General features: G+C 36.8%; 1 protein-coding gene across 17 annotated transcripts in view; it reads right to left on the bottom strand.

Annotated features, from left to right (window-relative positions):
• PKP4 (plakophilin 4) overlaps positions 1–20,448 on the bottom strand; it is a 210,052-nt gene that overhangs the window by 72,030 nt on the left and 117,574 nt on the right. For all 17 annotated transcript variants that reach the window (XM_074363696.1, XM_074363701.1, XM_074363704.1 and 14 more), the window contains one exon: positions 1,486–1,520. In XM_074363696.1, the coding sequence (XP_074219797.1) occupies positions 1,486–1,520 (35 nt within the window). The remainder of the gene's footprint in view (positions 1–1,485; positions 1,521–20,448) is intronic.

Raw genomic sequence — 20,448 nt, 5'->3', positions numbered from 1 at the left:
TGAATAAATGCACTGGGGGGTGGGGGAGGTAGAAGGGACACCAAGAGCCCAGATACTCATTCCCTGTGATGTGTCTTCATCATTTAAGTTCGTTCTCTCTAGGTATAAATAGATACCATCATACAATGTGCCTGCCTGGCTTTTGGCAGTAAAAACCCACAACTTCTAGTGGCTCCCCATGACCTGCAGGAGAGCTCAAAGTCCCTGGTATTTACAGATCTCTTTAATTTGACCCAGTGTGGCTGTCTAAACTTCGCACATCTTATCTCTTCCCAAACCAGTTTTAAATGTTCCCACAAGACATTTCTGTCACCTCCTCTGCTGCCCAATGACAACACCCTTGCTACCTGTCAAGCCCCAGGCTACAGGCTCATCTTCTCTGCAAAACTATCTCAGAAGTGGATTGTCCATTTATAACAATGTTTCCCACACAATACTTACTTGGCAGTTAACCACATATTCCTTCATGGCATGTCTTTCCTTGTATTAAACTGCTGCTTGTAAGTCTTATTGTTAAGCAGCTTTTCACATGCCTCTGCCTAATCTATGGTTTGAGTAAAATACTACAGTTCTTGGGAACAGCTTCTTTATAAAATAGCAGAGGGCCTCGTTTGCACTATGAGTAACACCAGGTACCTGGTAACATCTTGGTACCGGTTCAGGTAAACTCAGATGCCAGGCATTTGGTGATTTGAGTTTTACTCCATTCAAGCCTTATTTAAAAATTGCCAAAGTATTTCAATTTCAAGGCCTATTCCAGCACTTATACATTGCTGGCACTGTCCTTTACGGGACAGTGAGGGGCACGGGAGGTGAGGGGCACGTGTATGTCGTGTCCATCACTGTCTGGCCAGCAACGTGGACAGTACTTGGTCTATGATGTGGCTGCTCAGCGAACTTTAATGAATGAGGACTAAGTATGAAGACATCAAATATCCGTAAAAATGGCAGGCACTGTCTTTAATGTAATTCATCCTTTAAAGGAGGTGAATTTAGGGTAAAAAGATAAATTGCATGAGAAACTTCCAGACTGTATTAGAAGATACCAGATAATCCACACTTGGATACATAAAGAAAATGAACACTTCAGGCAACTCTTGAGTGTGAGAAACACTGTGAAACGAAAGACCTTGACTTACACAACTGATTAGCCAACTTGCCCAGATTATATAAAAACCTTTGTGAGGGCATCCCTGTGCTTCTTAACAATAAAAAAAAATTCAGATATTGAGGTAATAATAAAAATGTTAACGTCCAATGCTTTAACTTCTCTACAGCTGATGTATACAAATCTACTCAAGTACTTAAAGAAAAATCAAGTGTATTAAGAAGTACTACTTCAAAGCAAAGTATCTCGATATTGTCACTATTAAAGGTTTTGCCTGGCTGGTTTCACCACGAGGTAGTGAATTAAGAAAGCAGGCTTTTTTTTTTTGGTCTGTGCAAAACATAAGAAAGATTTTTTATATGATTCAAAACTCGTACCTGTTGATCTCCAAGGAAATGACTTCTCAGTTGAGCTAGAGAAAAAGAAGGAAAAAAAGGTAACATTTACATCCTTTGTCATAAAACTTAACTGTGGATCTGTTTTGCATATAAACATTTAATTTTCATATTTAATTATATTAAAGTATAAAAACCACAAATGAAATTTAAAATTACTGTTCTAAGTTAATTTTTAGATAGTATTTAAGCTTCCACATCAATCTGGGACAAAACTGTATTACTACTTGGAAATTAATGCAAGTTATAAAGTGACATATGATTCTCGTTGGCTAAGATAAATAGAACACACAACTAACTGTGACATGGTGCTTTATGTGGGAAAATTAATATGAAAACTACATACAGATGAAAACAACATATTTATTATACATTGTACAACATATACACTGAAAAGAACCTAAAAGGCTGTCAAGAAGTTCATTCAATTTACTCATCTTCAAAAGAAGCCGTAGACGCTATAATACACATGTACATTAACGGGTTTAGATTGAATAGGATGTTACCTTATCAAATTCAAATATCATAAGACTTTATATCAAAGTATAAGGTTTTACAAGCCAGGAGAAAATTTTAACTACATATTTTTCTTCATTTACAGAGTACTAATTAAATAAATTTGTGCATAAAAACATACCTGTACCTTCCTGCTCCCCCTCAAAAAATACAAGAAATACAAGATAGCATCATGCTGAGGGGACAGTGTGGTAGACACAGGAACAAGAGGCTGGATTATTAAGTATTTGTTAAATACTAGAGTAAGTACCTCACATGTATTATCTCCTTTATATTATTCGCAACAACCTTATGACAGATATATTATTATCGTCTTTATTGTACAGATTAAAAAACTGGCCAAAGCCTTTTATGCTAGTAACTGGAAGAGCTGGGATTCAAACCTAGGATGGTTTGATTTCAAAGCCAGGGCTTCTCCCCACTGTGCTATATGGTAGAACAGCTTGTGATCCCATTTTTGCACCAAGTACACACACTTATACACATATACACATACACACACACAATATCCCCAGGAAGAAGTGGAGAAAAACAAAAACCAAAGTGCTACCAGCTATTTCTGTGGAGTACAACTAATAGGATTTTTTTTCTTTTCAAACATCTGTACTTGTTTTTTTTTTTTTTTTTGGAAATCAAAACAAACCACATATTGAACATATTGAAGTATTTTGGGAGTGTTCATTCAATTTAAGGAAAAGGTATGTGACTTTGGGCTTAGAAACACTGTAAATTAAAGAAAGGAACAATCCTCTCAGTGCTGTAGTTGTCAGATTTTAACTTCTTGTTAACCCATTGATATTTTCCAAGTCAGTGAGTGGTTAATTAAATTCTGACTGCTTAAAAACTCCAGGTTCAGTAGGAGCTCCCAAACTTTCAATTTTGTCTGTGATTTGCCTCTTTGTCACCAGAGGCACATCAGTTCACATTCCGGGACCTTGAAGGGGCTTGAGCTGCAAGCAGGGGGCAGGCTCCCGTGAATGGAGTCAATCAGTTAATGCTCATCCTCAGCACCCAGTGAGGTGATGTTCTTTACCTGATGTACCCCCAACTGGTTTCAAAATGACTGACTGAGGGGGGAGGAAAAAGATGAAAATTTGGTCAAATATCAACAAGGGCGCCTTTGTCTTGCTCCTGAAGGTATGCAGTCACATTCTTGTGACTTCAAAAGGGGTCTCCTGGACTGAATTTCTGTTTCTCTTGAATATGTTTTTATTATTTAGTTCTATTACCTCAGTTAATTTTCTAAGCACCGAGGGATTACCCAACTGTGTTCCTATCAACATGTTCATATTTTTGGTCAATATTAAAATACATGGTAAACCAAACTGCCAACCAGAAATATTTAATATACCTCAGGTTTGTTGGGAAGGATAAAGTCTATTATCTTCTGAGTTTGAAATTTACATAAACCTTAATGAAATACCGTTACAAGATTATTTACTCTTGAAATTATAGATCACAGAATACAATTCATGTTAAGTGCTCAAACTGAGTGAGGGCTGCAGCTGTTGTGTCCAACTCTCTAGGTCAAGTGCCCAACATATAGCTTGGCACACAGAGGATGCTTAATATATCTTGTTGTAACACAAATTGTGAAAAAGCAACACTGAGTTCTTTACTGTTTTGAAGATCAGCTGTATGTTAATTATTACTTACTACTTTGTTCAAACAGGTCAAATCATTCTCCGCCCACTCTAGGTAGGAAATTCCAGTAGCCTCATTGTATAACAATCAGGCAAACAGCATTTTGGCTATTGAAAAGACCTTCAGTCATCACAACACAATAAGGCATTCCTAGTTGAAAGCAAAGGGAAGCCTCAGTTAAAATTATTTTTCCCTACTCTATTGCAGGCGAACAATAAAAATCACCGGGAAAACAAGTTAATACTGAGCACTAAAAAGAAGCAACAAATTCCATGGTATATTTTAAAGACTATATATTCAGCCCAATTACCTTCACACTCATCCCACAATTCTGTGTAATAACTGGTCATTATATGTTATTCAGAACAGTCTATTTCCTTTTGAACCACTTACTTTATATGATTCTCAAACTGTTCACCACTCTGGGATTCAGGGAGCAGACAGTAAATACATGCAGTTTGGAAAAGCTGTTTTAAGTCACTGAATGTTTTAAGTCACTTTTATTGGAACAATAAAATGAGAGGCAGCTCCACGTTAGACACGGGCATATTCCGTCTTCCCTCTCTCCCTCCAACCCTCTACTCCTAGAAAACACCGCCCCAACTTTCACTGAATGTCTACAACGTGTCCACAGGTCCTGTGCCCACGACTGGCTCCATCCCATCCACTTTCATGTCCCACCCGAAGATGCTTCCACTGGAATATGAAACATTTAAAAATACAAGAATGGAAAATCATCCATAACTCTGTTTCAGTGGGAAGATGCACTCACAATTTCCAATAACTTAATTATCAACAACCTTCTAGAATGAAATCCATTCATCAATTTGGGACTGTCTGATTAGACAGTGAACAATTAAAAGCAAGTTCACTAGCAAATTAATAAATCAAGGCAATTCATTTTAATGTGAAAGACATTAGTTTTGTTTTAAGGAAGATATCAGGCCTTCATCATAATAGTACATCAAAAATGCAGTAAAATCATTGTAAAATTCTATTCACTTAAGAAATTACATTCTTTTTCATGCACAGACGTAAATGGAGGCAAAAATATCTTTGTTGAATAGTTATGACTGTCTTTGAAATATCCTTATTTTGATATTTTCCCATATTATGAGTGAGAAAACTAGCCAGTTCACACTCCTCTGCAGCCAGGGAGCCGGCCAGTGACCAAGGGTCTCCCAGAAGGCAGATGAGGGGTGACAGTGGCATAGAGGGGGACATTTGTGGGAGACCCGGCAGTGGCAGCCGGCACTGTTCCTGGAGACCCCTACTCAGAATGTGGCTCTCTGACCTTCCTAGAGATTTTGCAAGTTGATACCAAAAAGCTTCTGATAAGTTCCTTTTCTGCTTACACAAGTCAGAGAGGATTCTGTTTGTAGTTAAAGTCCTGACTGATGTTTTATGACCGAAAACAAATATAAACAGGCCTTCTGAAAAAAGCTAAAACCTCACTCCTTAACTCTTTCTTGGGGGGAAGGTGGGATTAGGTTTATTTATTTATTTGTAATTGCACTTATTTATTTATTTATTTATTTGAGGTACTGGGGACCACTAAGCTATATGCTCCCCACCCTCACTCCTTAACTCTTGACCCGTATTTCCAAGTGCATACTGGATAGAACACATTTTGTACTCAACACGCTGAAACTCTTTTTTTCCCCAAATGACCTCCCATTTAATCTTTACCACTGAGTCACTCAATTTGAAGAACATGGAGATATTTTATTGTCTACCCCACCGCCCCCCACACTAGTGTGTAAGCTCCATGAGGGCAGGAAAGTCTGTCTTATTCACAGAGACACCCCCAGAAACCACACAGTATCTGGCATGTGGCAGTCACTCAAAACACACCTTCTGGATTCATCCTGATGACCAAGGACATAGCTCAGGCCTTCGTCTTCTCAGCGTCTTCTGGCTGAATTAATCCTTCAGTCCCTCTCCTAACTTGTCTGCCTGGCTTTGAGTTCTCATCCCTTCAGGCTCCCTCCCAGGCTGCTGTTACAGTGATGCTTCAAACACTCAGAGCTGAAAATCATTCTCCTGATGCTAACGCCCAACAGATCCACACAGAGTAAGTTTCCAGCACCTTCAGTAGTAAGGCACAGGTTCAAACATCTCAGTATGGCACAGAAGGCCCTCCACCACCTGGCTCCTCCTGGCTCACCCTTTCCCACACAAACCTACATTCAAGGCACTTCTAATTACTCGCAGTTTCCTCACATACCAGGCTGTTTCACGCTTCCAGTGCTATTTTGAGGGGAGAACGTGTAGGAACACAGTATGGAAACTCAGAATTACACAAATCCCAGAAAGGTCTATGTGGCACCATGTTAACAATACAGATGGTATATATCCATGAAATGGAATACTCTAACAGTGTTTACCTTCACTTTCTGTCACTTAATAATAGGAGTATCTTTCAAAAATAGTCTACTTAATCAAGTCAGTACTCAAACTCCTCCTGATTCTACTGTGTCTGATGTGCTCCAGTCTGCTTTAGCGGACGGCAGGAGGGAAACAGCAGGCGAGGCGCAGTGGAGAATCTTGATGGAGCTACGTGGTAACTTCACCATGTCATTTCCCTTACCTTCTCCTGGTCTAGATGGGGCTCTTTCTATCACTAGTAAGTCCAGGTTACTGTCATTATTCCACTTTGTTTTATTTTTAATAAAATCACTGTGTTAAGAAATTCTATACACACATATATGTACACACATACACACACGTGTATATAGATATAGAAACCTTAATAGTTAAAAAAATTAAGCATGGTCAATAGCAAACTGAATTTCACTTAGTATTAATGGACAGGTATCACTGAAACAAAGTATTCTAGAAACTTTTATTTATGAATAGAGCATGAACACTTACCACTGTCTAGACTACACACCCTGTACAGTGTTCTCTCTGATGAACATCAATCATCCTTCAAGAATTAGCTTGATGAAAGTTGATCACTTCTTCCTTTCTGTCAAGAATGGATCCAATAATCTATCTCGATTTTTGTTTTTCATATGACTGTAACTACAGTTATTTGTTTACCTGTTTCCACTACCAGACTATAGCCTTCTTGGGGGTAAAGGCAGCGTCTCAATTCTATCTGCGTCCAACCAGCACTGAGCAGGATGCTAAGTAAATGATAGCTGAACTTAACTGTGGGTTGTTCTTTATTAAGGCTAATCCTACGTTATTTTATAAACTGTTTCAATCATTCTATGAAGGAGTCAGATTCCCCACCTTGTTTTTAGCTCTTTGAACATTTTATAGAAAAGATGTTTATTGTACATATTACATGACTCCATTCAAAAAATATGTGTTGATCAACCACTGAGTGCCAGACAGTGTTAGAGGCTGGCATATAATGGGGAGAAGAGGCAAAGTGCTCACAGTTGTCTTGCAATTACTCATTACACTGTGTGAACCCCCCCCCCATTGGATCACGTGTCCTTCCATGGCAAGAAGATGTCAAGAAACTTTTGAAAGTTTGATCTGAAAGCCAGAAGCCTGTAAGAGAGTACTCGCTCTGCTGGATCCAGCAGTGTTGTGACTGAAAAGCATTCAAGACTCTCTAGCAACCCAAAACAGCTGTTTTCCAAAACAAAACACAAGACCAAGCTCTCCTACTCTCCTATTAAATTGGTATTGGGACAACCCAGGTGGAATTTGGAACCGCAGCCTCTGGGGGAAGAAGTACTCAGCAATATGAAATGTATTGTTATATTCTAGAGTTTGCTTCAACTCCTACAGCTCAAAAATTGTGAAGTGCTAGGAATCAGCCAGTTGAGAGACCATCAACATCACAGTCATACACGTGCAAGTACACCTGACATATCATGTCTCCCCTTTGTATGATGACAGTCTCTTCCAGTGGTTGTTTAAACCACTCCAATTTAGTAGCATTACATAATCTACGTATTTTCACTGTTACAGCATAGTGTTTCATAATTTGTTAAATGATTCTTAGGTGATCTTCCTTTCCTGAACAGAAGTAATTAACAGATGAATTCTCATTGATTATATGTGCATTAGTCTTATTAATATTTTTAAAGATGCATTGGTACTTTGCTGGTCTGACTTTTTACTCTTGATCTTCTCATTAGTTTTGCTAGTTTGAGCTCTGATCATAAGTTCTGAGTTACACACAAAAGTTCTGGTATTTCTTCTGCACATGTTAACTCTTGAATTCAAGAACAACCACATGCTTATAGATGAAATCTCAGTAACTTAAAGAAATAGCAAACTACATTTTCCCCCTTCTCTACAAATTCATTACTGTCTTATTTTCAATTTGTGGTTGCCTCAGTTTAAAAATTACCTTTCAACATCTCCATCTGTTATTGGTGGGCTTTATTATTCTACTAATTGAAGTTATTCCATTAGCAAAGGTGTAGGTATTCTGGACTCTAAATCCATTGGGAGAAAACTTCTGACAACTCTTTTGTTAAAATTTCCTTTGTAACCCATTGCTCTAATATTGATAAATCAGCTTTTAAAATTGATTACAAGGTCCATCTCTTAGCTAAAAAAGAAAAAGGAACATTGGTTTGTTTGGGTTTTTATTTTGAGGCAATTAAGTCATATCAAAATTACCTAACACCTTGTTATCCTCTAGGTATTACAAATTGCTTTTTAATGAACTGCTTCAGAATCTTCTTCCATATGAAAGCTGGGCTCCACAGCTGCCAGTCACTCTAGATTCCCTCTTATGCACCTAGGATTTTCTCCACCAGGAATCTGGCAAAATAATTATTAATGATTCTCAAGTTTTAGTCTCTTTTTGGAGTGCTACCAGATAAATTAAAATAAAAATTCCCTTAGCTGACTAGTCCATTCTACCTAACACTTAAATTTCTACATCTTCATTAATTATAATTAAATCTTCAATTATGATACAGCAATAACATTATACAAATCAAATAAGACTTAAAGTATGGTATCTAGTATTGCTATGACGTCCCTTTTAATTAGTACACTGAGCACTTTGTTCAGTTTCTCTTAATGCGTTTGTAAAATATTCCATTAGTTTTTTGTGAGTTCTCAGCTAGGGAAAGTTCATTCTGGGCCTTACTGTTCTTGAGTGCTCTTGAATTTATGCTTGAGAAGGCCATTTTTTGAAGATAAAACTTGTGGAAGCTGCAGATCTTAAAACATTCACCATGTAAGCAGGTCAAATTTCCCCTCAACCTGACCTCAACAAGACTGCCCTTGAGCTCATTTTATACTCATCATCAGCATGGTGAGAAGTGGGGTCTAGCAGCCTGAGATGGAATCGAGGGCTCTCTAATGCCATAAACCATTTTCTGATGTTTCAGGAACTCAGACCACCTTCTAGTAGGTAACTGTTAGGTTAAAACTAGTTTTGTTTTTCCTGTGTTTGAGAAACAAGGACCTGATCTCTCACTTTCAGTTAGATAAGAATTTAGAGGGGGAGAGTGGTAGAGCACATGCTTACCATGCACAAGGTCCTGGGTTCAGTCCCCTCTACCTCCTCTAAAAAAAGTAAATAAATAAATAAACCTAACTACCTCCCCCTCAACAACAACAAAACCCTAAAAAAAAAAAAAAAGATAAGAATTAACCAGGAAATAAATCCTTTACATTAAAGAGAGATCTGACCTCTGTCTTACTGCCAGAACTAGGGCAATTAGACAAAAATTAGACAATACATCACGATTATTCTTCCCAGGCCAAGTATGGATAGCTATTTTCCCACGCAGCTATTTCAGTAAGGCAGAGACAAGAAGGCAAACATGTAGAACAGACAGTGAAGGTAACTGCTTTGCCCGGCTGGGGCAGAGGAGAGCAGCTGGAAGGCAGACAGCTATCCCCACCCACCACATTAGCATCCCTAAGGGGCTCTGAGAACGCCAGTCTGAAAAAGCACTAGCCTACAGACTATAAGGATATCTTGGCAGTAACACTCAGAAAGCAATCCTTTGTAGTACTCAGCTACATTTTGGGGAGCCTCTCCCAAATCTACTTATTGTCTATTCACAATTAATCTCAACAAAACCAAAACCAAAAGCTCTTCATTCAAATTCGCAATTTTTCAAGACTGAGGCTCCCTTCTGTGTTCTCTTTATCATGCTAGCAGACCACAGAACATTTTCTATTGGATGGAGATTGATTTCCTTCCTACCAAAGGGCCACTGGATATCAGCAGTCAGGAAAAGTGAAACCATGACAACATGCTCATAATTGTAGTTTACTATTCTTTCTGTGTGTTATGGTTTTAAATTGCCCCTGAAATTGGTATATGCGTATAATCAGAACTAAGCAAGGCACAACAAATGAGACAGGGCAAAGGATCTCTTCTTACAATTATTTATATGATTTGACGGTGATACTGAGATTAGGGGAAAGAGAGGGCACTTGAGTTAAAAGTGATGTCCTTAACGTAGGATGCAGCTGCTCCTGACCCATCAGCAACGGGACACGAGCCCGAATCCCCTTCCACTTGTGGGGTAGATTTGTGCCGATCCACCTGTGCCTATGGGGCAAACACCTGGGTGACCAACAGAAGGAGCAGGCATGAGGGCTGCAGGAAGGCAGGTCTGCTGCTCCATGGAACACGGGAACTTACAGTCTGACCCACATATCTCCTCTCAGCAACACTTTACGTGAAAAAACTGGCCATGCTCTCAGAATGTGCCTTTACAATTTCAGTCTTTAAAATGTCTACCTGAGCACGGTGGGGGCCATTTTTGGTCTCATTACCGACTCTATTTGGTTCTTATCCTTGCTTCCTCAATTCTTCATTCCAGTTTTCCCTCATGCTACTTTACCATATTTTTGGACCCTTTTAACATCTGCTTAAAATGAATTCCAGGAAAAGGTAAGATAAAAAGACATAATATTACAACCAGTCTCTTCAAGAGAAAATTATGGCTTGCTGCACAGCAAAAACATTAAAGGCACAGGGCATACCAAATTAGCCCTTTAAACAACTCCAGCAACTTTCACAGGGACTAGAGGTGAACACATTTCAGAAGATGTTAAATATTCCTTGACAAAAGCATTTTGTGTAAGTGCTCTGCATCTATGAATAAAAGATCCAGAGGACCACAGGGGAAGGGGAAGATCAAAAAGAATGTAGTACTAGACAAAAAGGAGACAAACAGTTCCCTCTGGTGTTTCCATAAATTATACAAGAAGCATGACTTCTGTTTAAGACCACTCCACAACAGGTGTTCCAACCAGTAAAAGCAGAAATCAGAAGAGAAGGTTTTCTAACATTTCAGCTGACATTTGAAAGAGTGAAAGCAACTGAGATGAAAATAGTAAAATGGCTAAAAACACCAAACTCTCTTTCCTAAGTATTCTGCTATAACGAAGGATCCTATTTAGGCAAAGAGTCAAGCTTTGAAATGGATGGGCTACTATGAATTATTTGTGTTGATGGTCTACAAAATGCTACTGTTTCTCTCCTTTCTGTTCTCTCCAATTCCTTCAGAGGCAAGGAAACAGAAAGGGGGAAATTTTTTTTTAATTTAAAGTGAGAAAAGAAAGAGCATTCACAAATACATTCTTTTGAGAAATGTATAAAACAAATCGAATCTTACATTTTTAAGGAAAGCTGGCACTGGTAAGGAGCAGAGCAAGGGCCTGTTTTTCTACTTGTGCTACGTGAGACTGAGCACAGAGTTAACGTGGGACTAGGCCGTAAACATGTGCAGAGATACACTGGCTAGAATCCCAAACCTTTAAAATCTGTCATTACACATAGCTTTGTTTATGATATATACAATTTCATTCTGAATATGTAGAATTTAAAATGCTTTAAAAAGCCTATATAAAAATTTACCTAAAAGGAATTTTAAGGTGTTATAAAACTAAATGTTAAATTAAACTTGTACCACCCTGATTATTTATCCTGTTTAGGCACTCAAAAGCAGATGATTTATTCACATACCATTCTCTGATACTCATGCAAAGACACTATCAAATTTGGTGTGTGTCTAAAGAATGATACTCACTTTCTGCCCACTGATGACCTAGAAGAAAACTGCATTTTAAAATTTTTATAAATAATTAACTTTCTTTATTTCTAAGGAAACTTTTTTTTTCATTATGAGTGTAAAAAGGAAGAACATGATATACTTCTTAAACTTCTGCTTTGCTTTGGAAAAAATTATGCTTCTCACTGGAACAGCATTGTCAGCTCTCGATTCGTGGACAAGCACCATAAACAGCTGTTTCAGTGCTGAAGGAGGAATGGATTCACATACGTGGGACAGAGTACTGACCCAGCATCATCAATAACTGCCCAGGAAGAAGAATGGACACAAAAGGACACAGCCAACATCTGGCAGAGCATATGCTGGGCTTCTAGGTAGTAAGACTTACAGGACCCAGCAAAGCAGTTCTAGAACACTCCAAATCTCCCCTGAAAGCTCTCTCGGATCCCTAATTTGTCCCACAACCCCCTACTTAACCTCTTCTCTCTTATCCCTCACACATAAGTGTACACGGTTTCCAAACTACTGAATAGGGGAATAAAACAGAAAACCGCCTGTTAGAATGAATGAGAATGAAAGACAATGATGACACCGGAAAACAGAGTCTCTTAGGACAGCATTCTTGGTACCTAATGGGTGACCCATAAGCACTGCTCAGTATGGAGCAGGCCCTCCACGGCACACAGACAAGGGAAATGGCTGGACCAGCCTGTGTTAAATTCCTTGTTTCAATATCCAGCACTCTCCTTTTAAGAAATATGAATGAAAAGAGGAATGATGGTTCACATCATGACAGATGAAGTGGCTGACCTGCTTTATCTTTCTTTCCCCTTTGCTCCCTATCCCATTAATTGCCACAATGAGCCAACATTATTGATAGAAAAGGCAGTATGAAGTATACGGCACATATTGTGTAGATTCATAGTCTAATTTAACTTACATACTCTTCATTTAAACTAATGAAGAAAACATCCATCACTAAAATTTTAAGAATTATGACTATCCTAAAAATGAAGCAATTAAGTTTTAACCATAATTTCAGTCAGAAAATTAAGAGCCCAATCACTTAACATTTAAACTTTTTGCTATGCAACATTTAAAACACACATGCTTACATACATATAAAACAAAATAGTGTAACGAACCCCCTATGTTTTCATTACCAGCTCCAACAATAAAAAAAAAGGGAACATGTGGTGGTCACACTTATTTCATCTATAAATTTGCCCACTATTTTCTCTGCATTACTAGATAATTTTGAAGCAAGTCTCAGATATCTTATCACTTCAGTAATAAATACTTTAGATGTCTCTCTAAAATACATACTTTTAAAAGCCCATAACCACAATAACATTATCACACCTAAAAAAATTACCAGTAAAATTCTTCAGATCAACAAATATCCAGCCAGCACTCAAAGTTCCTGTCTGAATTTTTTAAAATAATTATTTGAATCAAGACCAAAACAAGGTCTACACATTGCATTTGGTTGCTGTGTCTTTAAAAAATTCTTTTTATGCCTAGTTTTGCCCTCCCTTATTTTTTTTTCCTGTTTGAAATGATTTCACTTGCCCTGCAGAATTCTCAACAGACTAGATCTAACTAACAGATGAGCACAATGTCATTTAACATGTTCCTCTGTCTCTGATCTCCTATGAACTGGTACTTTTAGCTAGATGGTTGAGCAATTTAGGGGCAAGAATCTGTCATAGGTGATGGTTTGCAATTCCCATTGCATCACATCCGAAAGCTGTAATTTCTGTCTTCTGTAGAACATAAGATGGATCAGTGAGTTCAGGTGCTGTCAGCATGATCCATTCACTGTAAAGTTTCCCATCATCTTTTCAGCTAATAATTTGCGCAGCCACTGATGATCATTGATCTAGGTACATTATTTTGTCAGTGGTTGCAAGAAAACCCCCAAAATCCAAAAACTCAGCCAAGATTTTAACTTCTAAACTTGTTCTTAATGTACTATTCTGGTCAATAGTACAGTTTCTACCTCTGTATTTATGTTCATAAAGAATACAATATTACTATTTGCAAATAGTCTTTACTGAAAAGTATTTTGCTAATATTGCTCAGGAAATAGATATAAATTTGTAGTTTGTACTTCCTAAGCCCCAGTTCTTATATGATGGTTGATAATTTTACCTGAATTTTCTCTATGGCTCAAAGAGCCTTGCTACTGATAATGTAACTAAAGTTGGGGGTAGAACAGCCTTTAACTGACTTATTTTGAAGCAGAAACAACAGATCATAGGATCCTAGAATAACTGGCTGATATTTGTTCTTTTCCAATTAAAAAAAAAAGGCTAAAGGCTAGAAGAAATGAACACATATACCCTGAAGACACTGCTCCCTGGCTTAGAAGCAGTCCAATAATGCAAACCGAATAAACTATTTGACAGTGGTTAAAATGTATAATTGTTTAATACAAGATTTTTAGCTGTGAAAATCTGTAGCCTACAGGCTTTTTCCCTCTTCAGTTTTAGCGTGTTTTACCCCCTATTTAATTGTGGAGTAAGACAACAGCAGAGCAGAAAAAAATCTATGTAAAAAACAGATTAGATTGATTTGTTATTAAACAGATTGTGAAGCCTCAGGGAGGAGAGCTATAATAACAATTCAGTCACCACAAAGTCTGGCAAACTTGTCAGTTGTGTTTCCTCCACTTGGCAGACATGCCATGTTCATTTTTATGGCAAGCTGATTAACTGCTGAAAATGCACTAATGGACAATTTTCACTTTTAGGTAGATAATCACATTTCCAATTTCCTTTTCTATACATCATTGGCTTAGAGCTGTATACAGCAGCAGGTCTCTGAAGGGCTGAGGAAACATCTCATCACCCACATCTTTCTCTGTGTCCTTAACCTGCCAAATGGTAATGAGAATGTGAACTTAACACCAACTTTCCTTTATTTCATCATAATGATTAAAGTCATTAGATGAAGGAATGGTAAATCGCCCCTACCCCAAATAATGAACTGCAGAAAGTACATTAATGGCAAAGTTTTTCAAGATTGTTTTCTAGAATCTTTGAATTAATATCTACATGACTTCTTGTAATGTCTCTGATCAACCAAGAATAGAGATAGCTGTCACTCCAAAGTTTCCATTAAGGAGAGACAAAATAGTGGTAGTGGAGTAGGGCTGGGGGGTAAGGGTTTTATAGTTGCCTTTATATAGCAAGCAGTTTCTACATAGACTGTGTCTATCTGCGGTGGTAGCGTGGAGGTAAATGGAGTGCCTAAGTCTTTCCAGATCAATTTCCAGACACCCCAGTGGAAAAACCAATAGAACAACACTATCCTTTGGAGAAAATATCTTAATGTTAAATTCATGTGTACTGTAATAATGAAAACCAAAGCAAAGTAAAACACAAAACAAACCAAAAAGGAAAACCTACTGAACAGTAAGTAGATAATGGGTACAGAGCACTGATCAGCATAAGTGTGTATTATGTAATAGGTGCTCAATAGCTATTGTTTTCTCCTGTCTAAGAGAGTTACAAAGTATTTTTACCTAAGGATATGAGAGTCAAAGACCTCCCTTGATAGAGCCAGGACAGACAATGTAATCTGATCAATACAGCACTCTTCAAAAATTAAAAATAATAAAATATAGACATATATTTTATGCTGATATTTGGGTGCTTCATCATAGTTACACACTAGCAAGGTCCCTTCTACTAAATTGGAAATTCCAGGCTTTTGTATCTTTGTATTTCTACAAGATAGCAAAGGCAGAAATATTTACTGAGTGAATTTAGAGAAGACATCATAAACATCTGCAGAAAAAAATAAATGCAGAGTTACTAAAGGAAATGTGGAAAGAGAAAGGAATGTCAGCATCATTTGTTTGGTCAGATTAGGAGAATTTGGGGACCACTATCATATATCATGTAAGAGGTTGTTTCTCCTACATATCTGTCATAATACTAAAGATTTTCATTCTAAAAATAGATTAACAGAGTGTACTTTTGTGTTGTGATGTACTAAGGCCTGTACTGTTTTAAGATATATATCCCAGAGTTATTTCAGCACAATAAAACTAATGACAGAACCAAAAAGAGTAAGCCAAATTACCCATTAGAAAAATGGGCAAAGGATATGAATAAAAGAGGAAATGCAAGTGGATCATTAGGCTATGAAAAGCTACTCAATCTCACTAGTCATCAAGAAAATATAAAGTGAAATGAGATAACGTTAGACTGGTAAAATTCAAAGAGCCTGCCTAATATTAAGTGTTGGTCAAGAAAGAGAGAATGAGAGCCAGAGAGAGACAAAAAACCTGGAGCTTTTCCACACACTGCTTAGAGTGTGCAATTGTTGAGGTACCTGAGAAAGTAATTCAGCAAGATCTAGAAAAACTGAAAATGTGCATTCATTATGCCCCAAATATTCTACTTCTAATGATGCCTTTTCTAGAATCTTACTCATGTAAACCAGGAGATAAGTCCCAAGATGGTCACTACTGCTTTACTTAAAATATTTAAAAGTGGAACTTAAATGTTCTTCAATAGGGGAATGGACAGTTTAATTTTCTATGGCATAAATATATAACAGCAGTTAAAAAGCTAAACTAGATCTACATATATCAATATGAATAGAGCTCAAACATTGAGCAGAGGAATCAAGATGCATATTGACACATGGATTATACCACTTGTGTATGTTAAAAAAGCAACACAAAACATGGGCCACGGGTATATGTGATGTATACATATTATATAAAAGTATACAAAGTAAGACTATATACTACCTAATACCTACTAGGAAGGGAGAATGGGGCAAAGAGGTCTTGAATTATATGTTTAACATATTTTTTACATAAAAAAGTCAAAATAATGAATTATCAACACTTTTCAATTCTGAGATGTAAGTACCTGAATTTTTCTCATATTATTCTCTGTACTTTTTAGTATTTTTGGCATTTCTCAAGACAAAGACTAAAAAACACAAAATAATTGTAATAGGAAAATATAGGATGGGGGGAGAGTATAGCTCAGTAATATAATACACGCTTAGCATGCACGAGGTCCTGGGTTCAATCCTCAGGACCCCCATGAAAAAATAATAATAGAGAAATAAGTTAAAAATAAATAAATAAACCTAATTACCCTCCCCCCAAAAGAAAAAAAAAAAAAAAGAAAATACAGAGTTAAAGCAGTTATTAATTTTTATAAAGCAGTAAAGGTAAATTTTCCTAAAAACTATCATGAAATAAACTATATGGCCTATTTAAATTATAATTTATCAATATATACACATGGTTAAAAAAAAACCTAATGACTAAGAGCAGGGGCTAGTAATATAATCCTTGTATTGATTTAGTAATTCATCACTGTTAAATATTTTAGGAATAGTAATTATAGGATGTGAACTATGAAAAATGAAAGAAAATGAAATAATATTATTTAAATTAAAACAGTTCTTTAAAAGTTAATTAAATAATGGCATGGTACATATATTTTAGATGCATGGGCTTCTGAATTTTTAAAACTATTTTCCTCTTCATTAGTTAGGAAAATTAATACAGTGGGCTGCCTCTATATTTAACCAAATATATTAAAATAGTCTTAATCTGAAACTTTGATTAAGTATGAACTTGATCTCTTTTTATTGTTCTTCCTAACCATATCACCAACTTAACATTTTAAAATGCTCAGTTAAAGAAATAGTTAATTCATTTTGAAATATTTATTCACTATGATTAAAACATTTTGTTTGCATAATGTTCTAGGTCTAGTATTTATGAAAACTACTTGGCCTCTTCTTAGGTTAAAATAATTTAGCTTACTGGAATACTGGTTGAATTACCTTGGGCTCACGCCCTACAGAAGGCTTAGTTTATGTAAGTTTAATTCAAAAGTGTAGAGACAGTTGCTACTTGGAATTGTATGTCCCAGATGAAACTGGCTTATGACTGGAATGGCAATGAGAAGTTAACAATTAAAATGCCTTTTGGAAGAACTGTGCTTGAGTAAACTGCTCCAGAAAGTGACTTGTGTAGAGCTGCAGGTCAGCCACAGACTCATTTGTATCTTTCAGATGTGTTACTCCTTACTGTGTTAACACAGGAGAGTTGTATCATAAAAATTCAGTGTTACTAAACTTGCTCAGAAGTGCACCCATTTATTAAATATTTGCTGTAGAGATCCCAAAGAGGGTTTCTGATAATCACATTCAAATATCAAATAGTTTATTCTTCATTTAGTCTGAATTTCAAATGAACTCAAGACAGCTTTTGTTTGTTTGACTACTAAGAGTCACTAGTGACCAAATACAACACTAAGAAAGGAAATTTGCTGAACTATATTCTGATGAACATCAGAGGGCTCCCAAATAGCTTACCTACTATGCACTTAAAACTAATTCAACTAGCTCAGCAATATACAAGGACTTGCCGTAACAGAAAGCAAAGGAGACAAAAAAGAAAGCAAGCCCTTGTAAGGAATATGAGGAAGAACAGAGAGGCTAAGGGGAATCTTTACAACTCCCAGTGCCTCTCCATACCTCTAAACTAAGAATGCCTGAAACAGAACCCTTGGGATTTTCCCTTCTTAAAACCTGAGACACAGTAGCACGATTCTCAATTGCCAAAAAGTGGAAACAACCCAAATGTCCATCAAGTGATAAAGGAATAAGCAAAATGTGGTATATCCATACAATGGAATATTATTTGGATATAAAAAGGGATGAAGTACTGATACATGCTATATAACATGGATGAACCTTGAAATTATCATGCTAAGTGAAAGAAGCCAGTCACAAAAGGCTACACACTGTATGATGCCATGTACAGGAAATGTCCAGAAGGGGCAAATCCACAGAGACAGAAAATAGATTAGTGGTTTTGGGGGGCTGGAGGGAGGGAAGAATGGGGAAGGAGTGCTAATGGATTGAAGGCTTCTTTTTGGGGTGGTGAAAATATTCTAAAATGAGAGTGGTGATGACTGTACAGCTCTATGAATATACTGAAAAATCCTGAATCATACCCTTTAAAAGTATGAATTTTATGGTGTGTAAACTTTATCTCAGTAAAACTATTATTTAAAAACCTCAGGTTTTGGCTGGTGAGAACACTGAAGGTCAAAGGGACAGAACTTTATCAAGCATCTTCCTGAAGTGGTACATTAAATAAGCAATAAGATGTCAAGTCACAAACATTCCATCTTTTCAAAGACTTCATTTTTAAAGGATGTACCATTTGAGGAAGTGTATTTCACAATGACTTAAAAATACTGCTGAAGAAAAGACCTGACCCATGAAAATGCCTTTTTTGCTACTGTCAGCCCTAAGCCATTTTCAGAGTTTTTAATAGTATCAGTGGGAGCCTGATGGGTACTACCAGATGATCCTATAAAGCAAAAGCAAAAAAAAAAAAAAAAAAAAAAAAAAAAAAAAAAAAAAAAAAGCCTGAATGGTAGTGGGGAATCAAATCTTTTCATTAAAAAATAACAATTCTTTTCTTAAATGGAGATAAGAAGACTATTTGTCAAGATGGTATGGCCTTTTTGAAACCATAAAGAATTCTATTTTAGCAGAATTTCAAACTAACTGAAAACAAAGAGATAATCTCAGGAAGAGTGTGAAGTCATTTAATTTCAATATTGCCACCCATTCCCTGCCCCCACATTCAGTGGATACATATGGACAGGGTATTTCTCAGGGTCTAGAGTAACTTCCTAACACCCATGGCAATCCTTTAAAGGACAGACAATGTGAAGGGGCCAACTGCTTCCAACTGGCATAAACAAATTTTAAAACAATGTGCAAAAAATCAAAACAAAAAATTTAAACTATACTTTAATTCCAAAACTTGCCACCGGTGTTTTTCTACAATTATTAAAAGGTCCACCTTTTAGGTACCTCTTTTTGACTTCAATATAAATGAAAATTTAGTGGTTCATCTTAAGGAGCAGACGAGCCACGTTATTTACAAGATAAAATATGTAGACCCACTTTATGTGTCCCAAGGAAATAAACTTTCTCTTTACCAACCACTGTTTATCTAGAAGTAAATGAGAAGTGAAGTTTCTGTTTCTGGGCAATGGTCAGACTCTAAGCCTGCTATCAGAAACAGTTTTAAACTTCTGTACTATAAAATTTCAGAGATAATTTCTTGAATTCTGAGATGATCAAATTTATATTTACTGACTCTTCAATTTGAAGTATATTTTCTTCTCCTTCCACAGTTTTGTTACCCAACAAGCTGAACCACTGGTGTAATTTGTCTGCTCGGATGAAACACACAGCACACGCCATACCCTGTACACTTGACAGCCGAGCTGGCCTTGTAGTAAGTAGTTCCCCTGGCCAAGGCCTCCACTCACAGAGTGCAGGTTGCCACTGGCGGCCTGTACTGATTCCCAGCCACTACTAAATTAACATCCCTTGGGTGCAGCTCCAAGCTACTTATCTCCCTGAGAATTCCTCAGGCAGGTGAGAGCCATTAGAAGTTAGAACAAGCATATCAAAGTGGGAATTTAGGAATAAGATAAAAAGTTAGCTGGAGGGAATTATCTCAAACTTAAATTTAAAAAAATCTTTTTTGAAGATCATGAAATGCAGCAAACTTTTAAAAGTGGTTGTCTCTTTCTGGGGGCTAATGGAAACGTTCTATATGTCAATCATGATGGTGGTTAGGTAACTAAATGTCCAAATGCCAGAAATCATAAAACTGTATGCCACAAAGGGTGAATTTTACTGTTAAGTAAATTATACTTCAATAAACCGGACCTAAAAATAAAGTGGTTATCTCTGAATGGTAGAACTATGGATTTTTCTCTTTATACTTTCTTGAACTTTACAAATT

Source organism: Camelus bactrianus, chromosome 5 (assembly GCF_048773025.1).
Source record: "Camelus bactrianus isolate YW-2024 breed Bactrian camel chromosome 5, ASM4877302v1, whole genome shotgun sequence".
In the NCBI taxonomy this organism is placed as follows: Eukaryota; Metazoa; Chordata; class Mammalia; order Artiodactyla; family Camelidae; genus Camelus; species Camelus bactrianus.
This window is presented reverse-complemented; position numbering and strand designations above follow the sequence as displayed.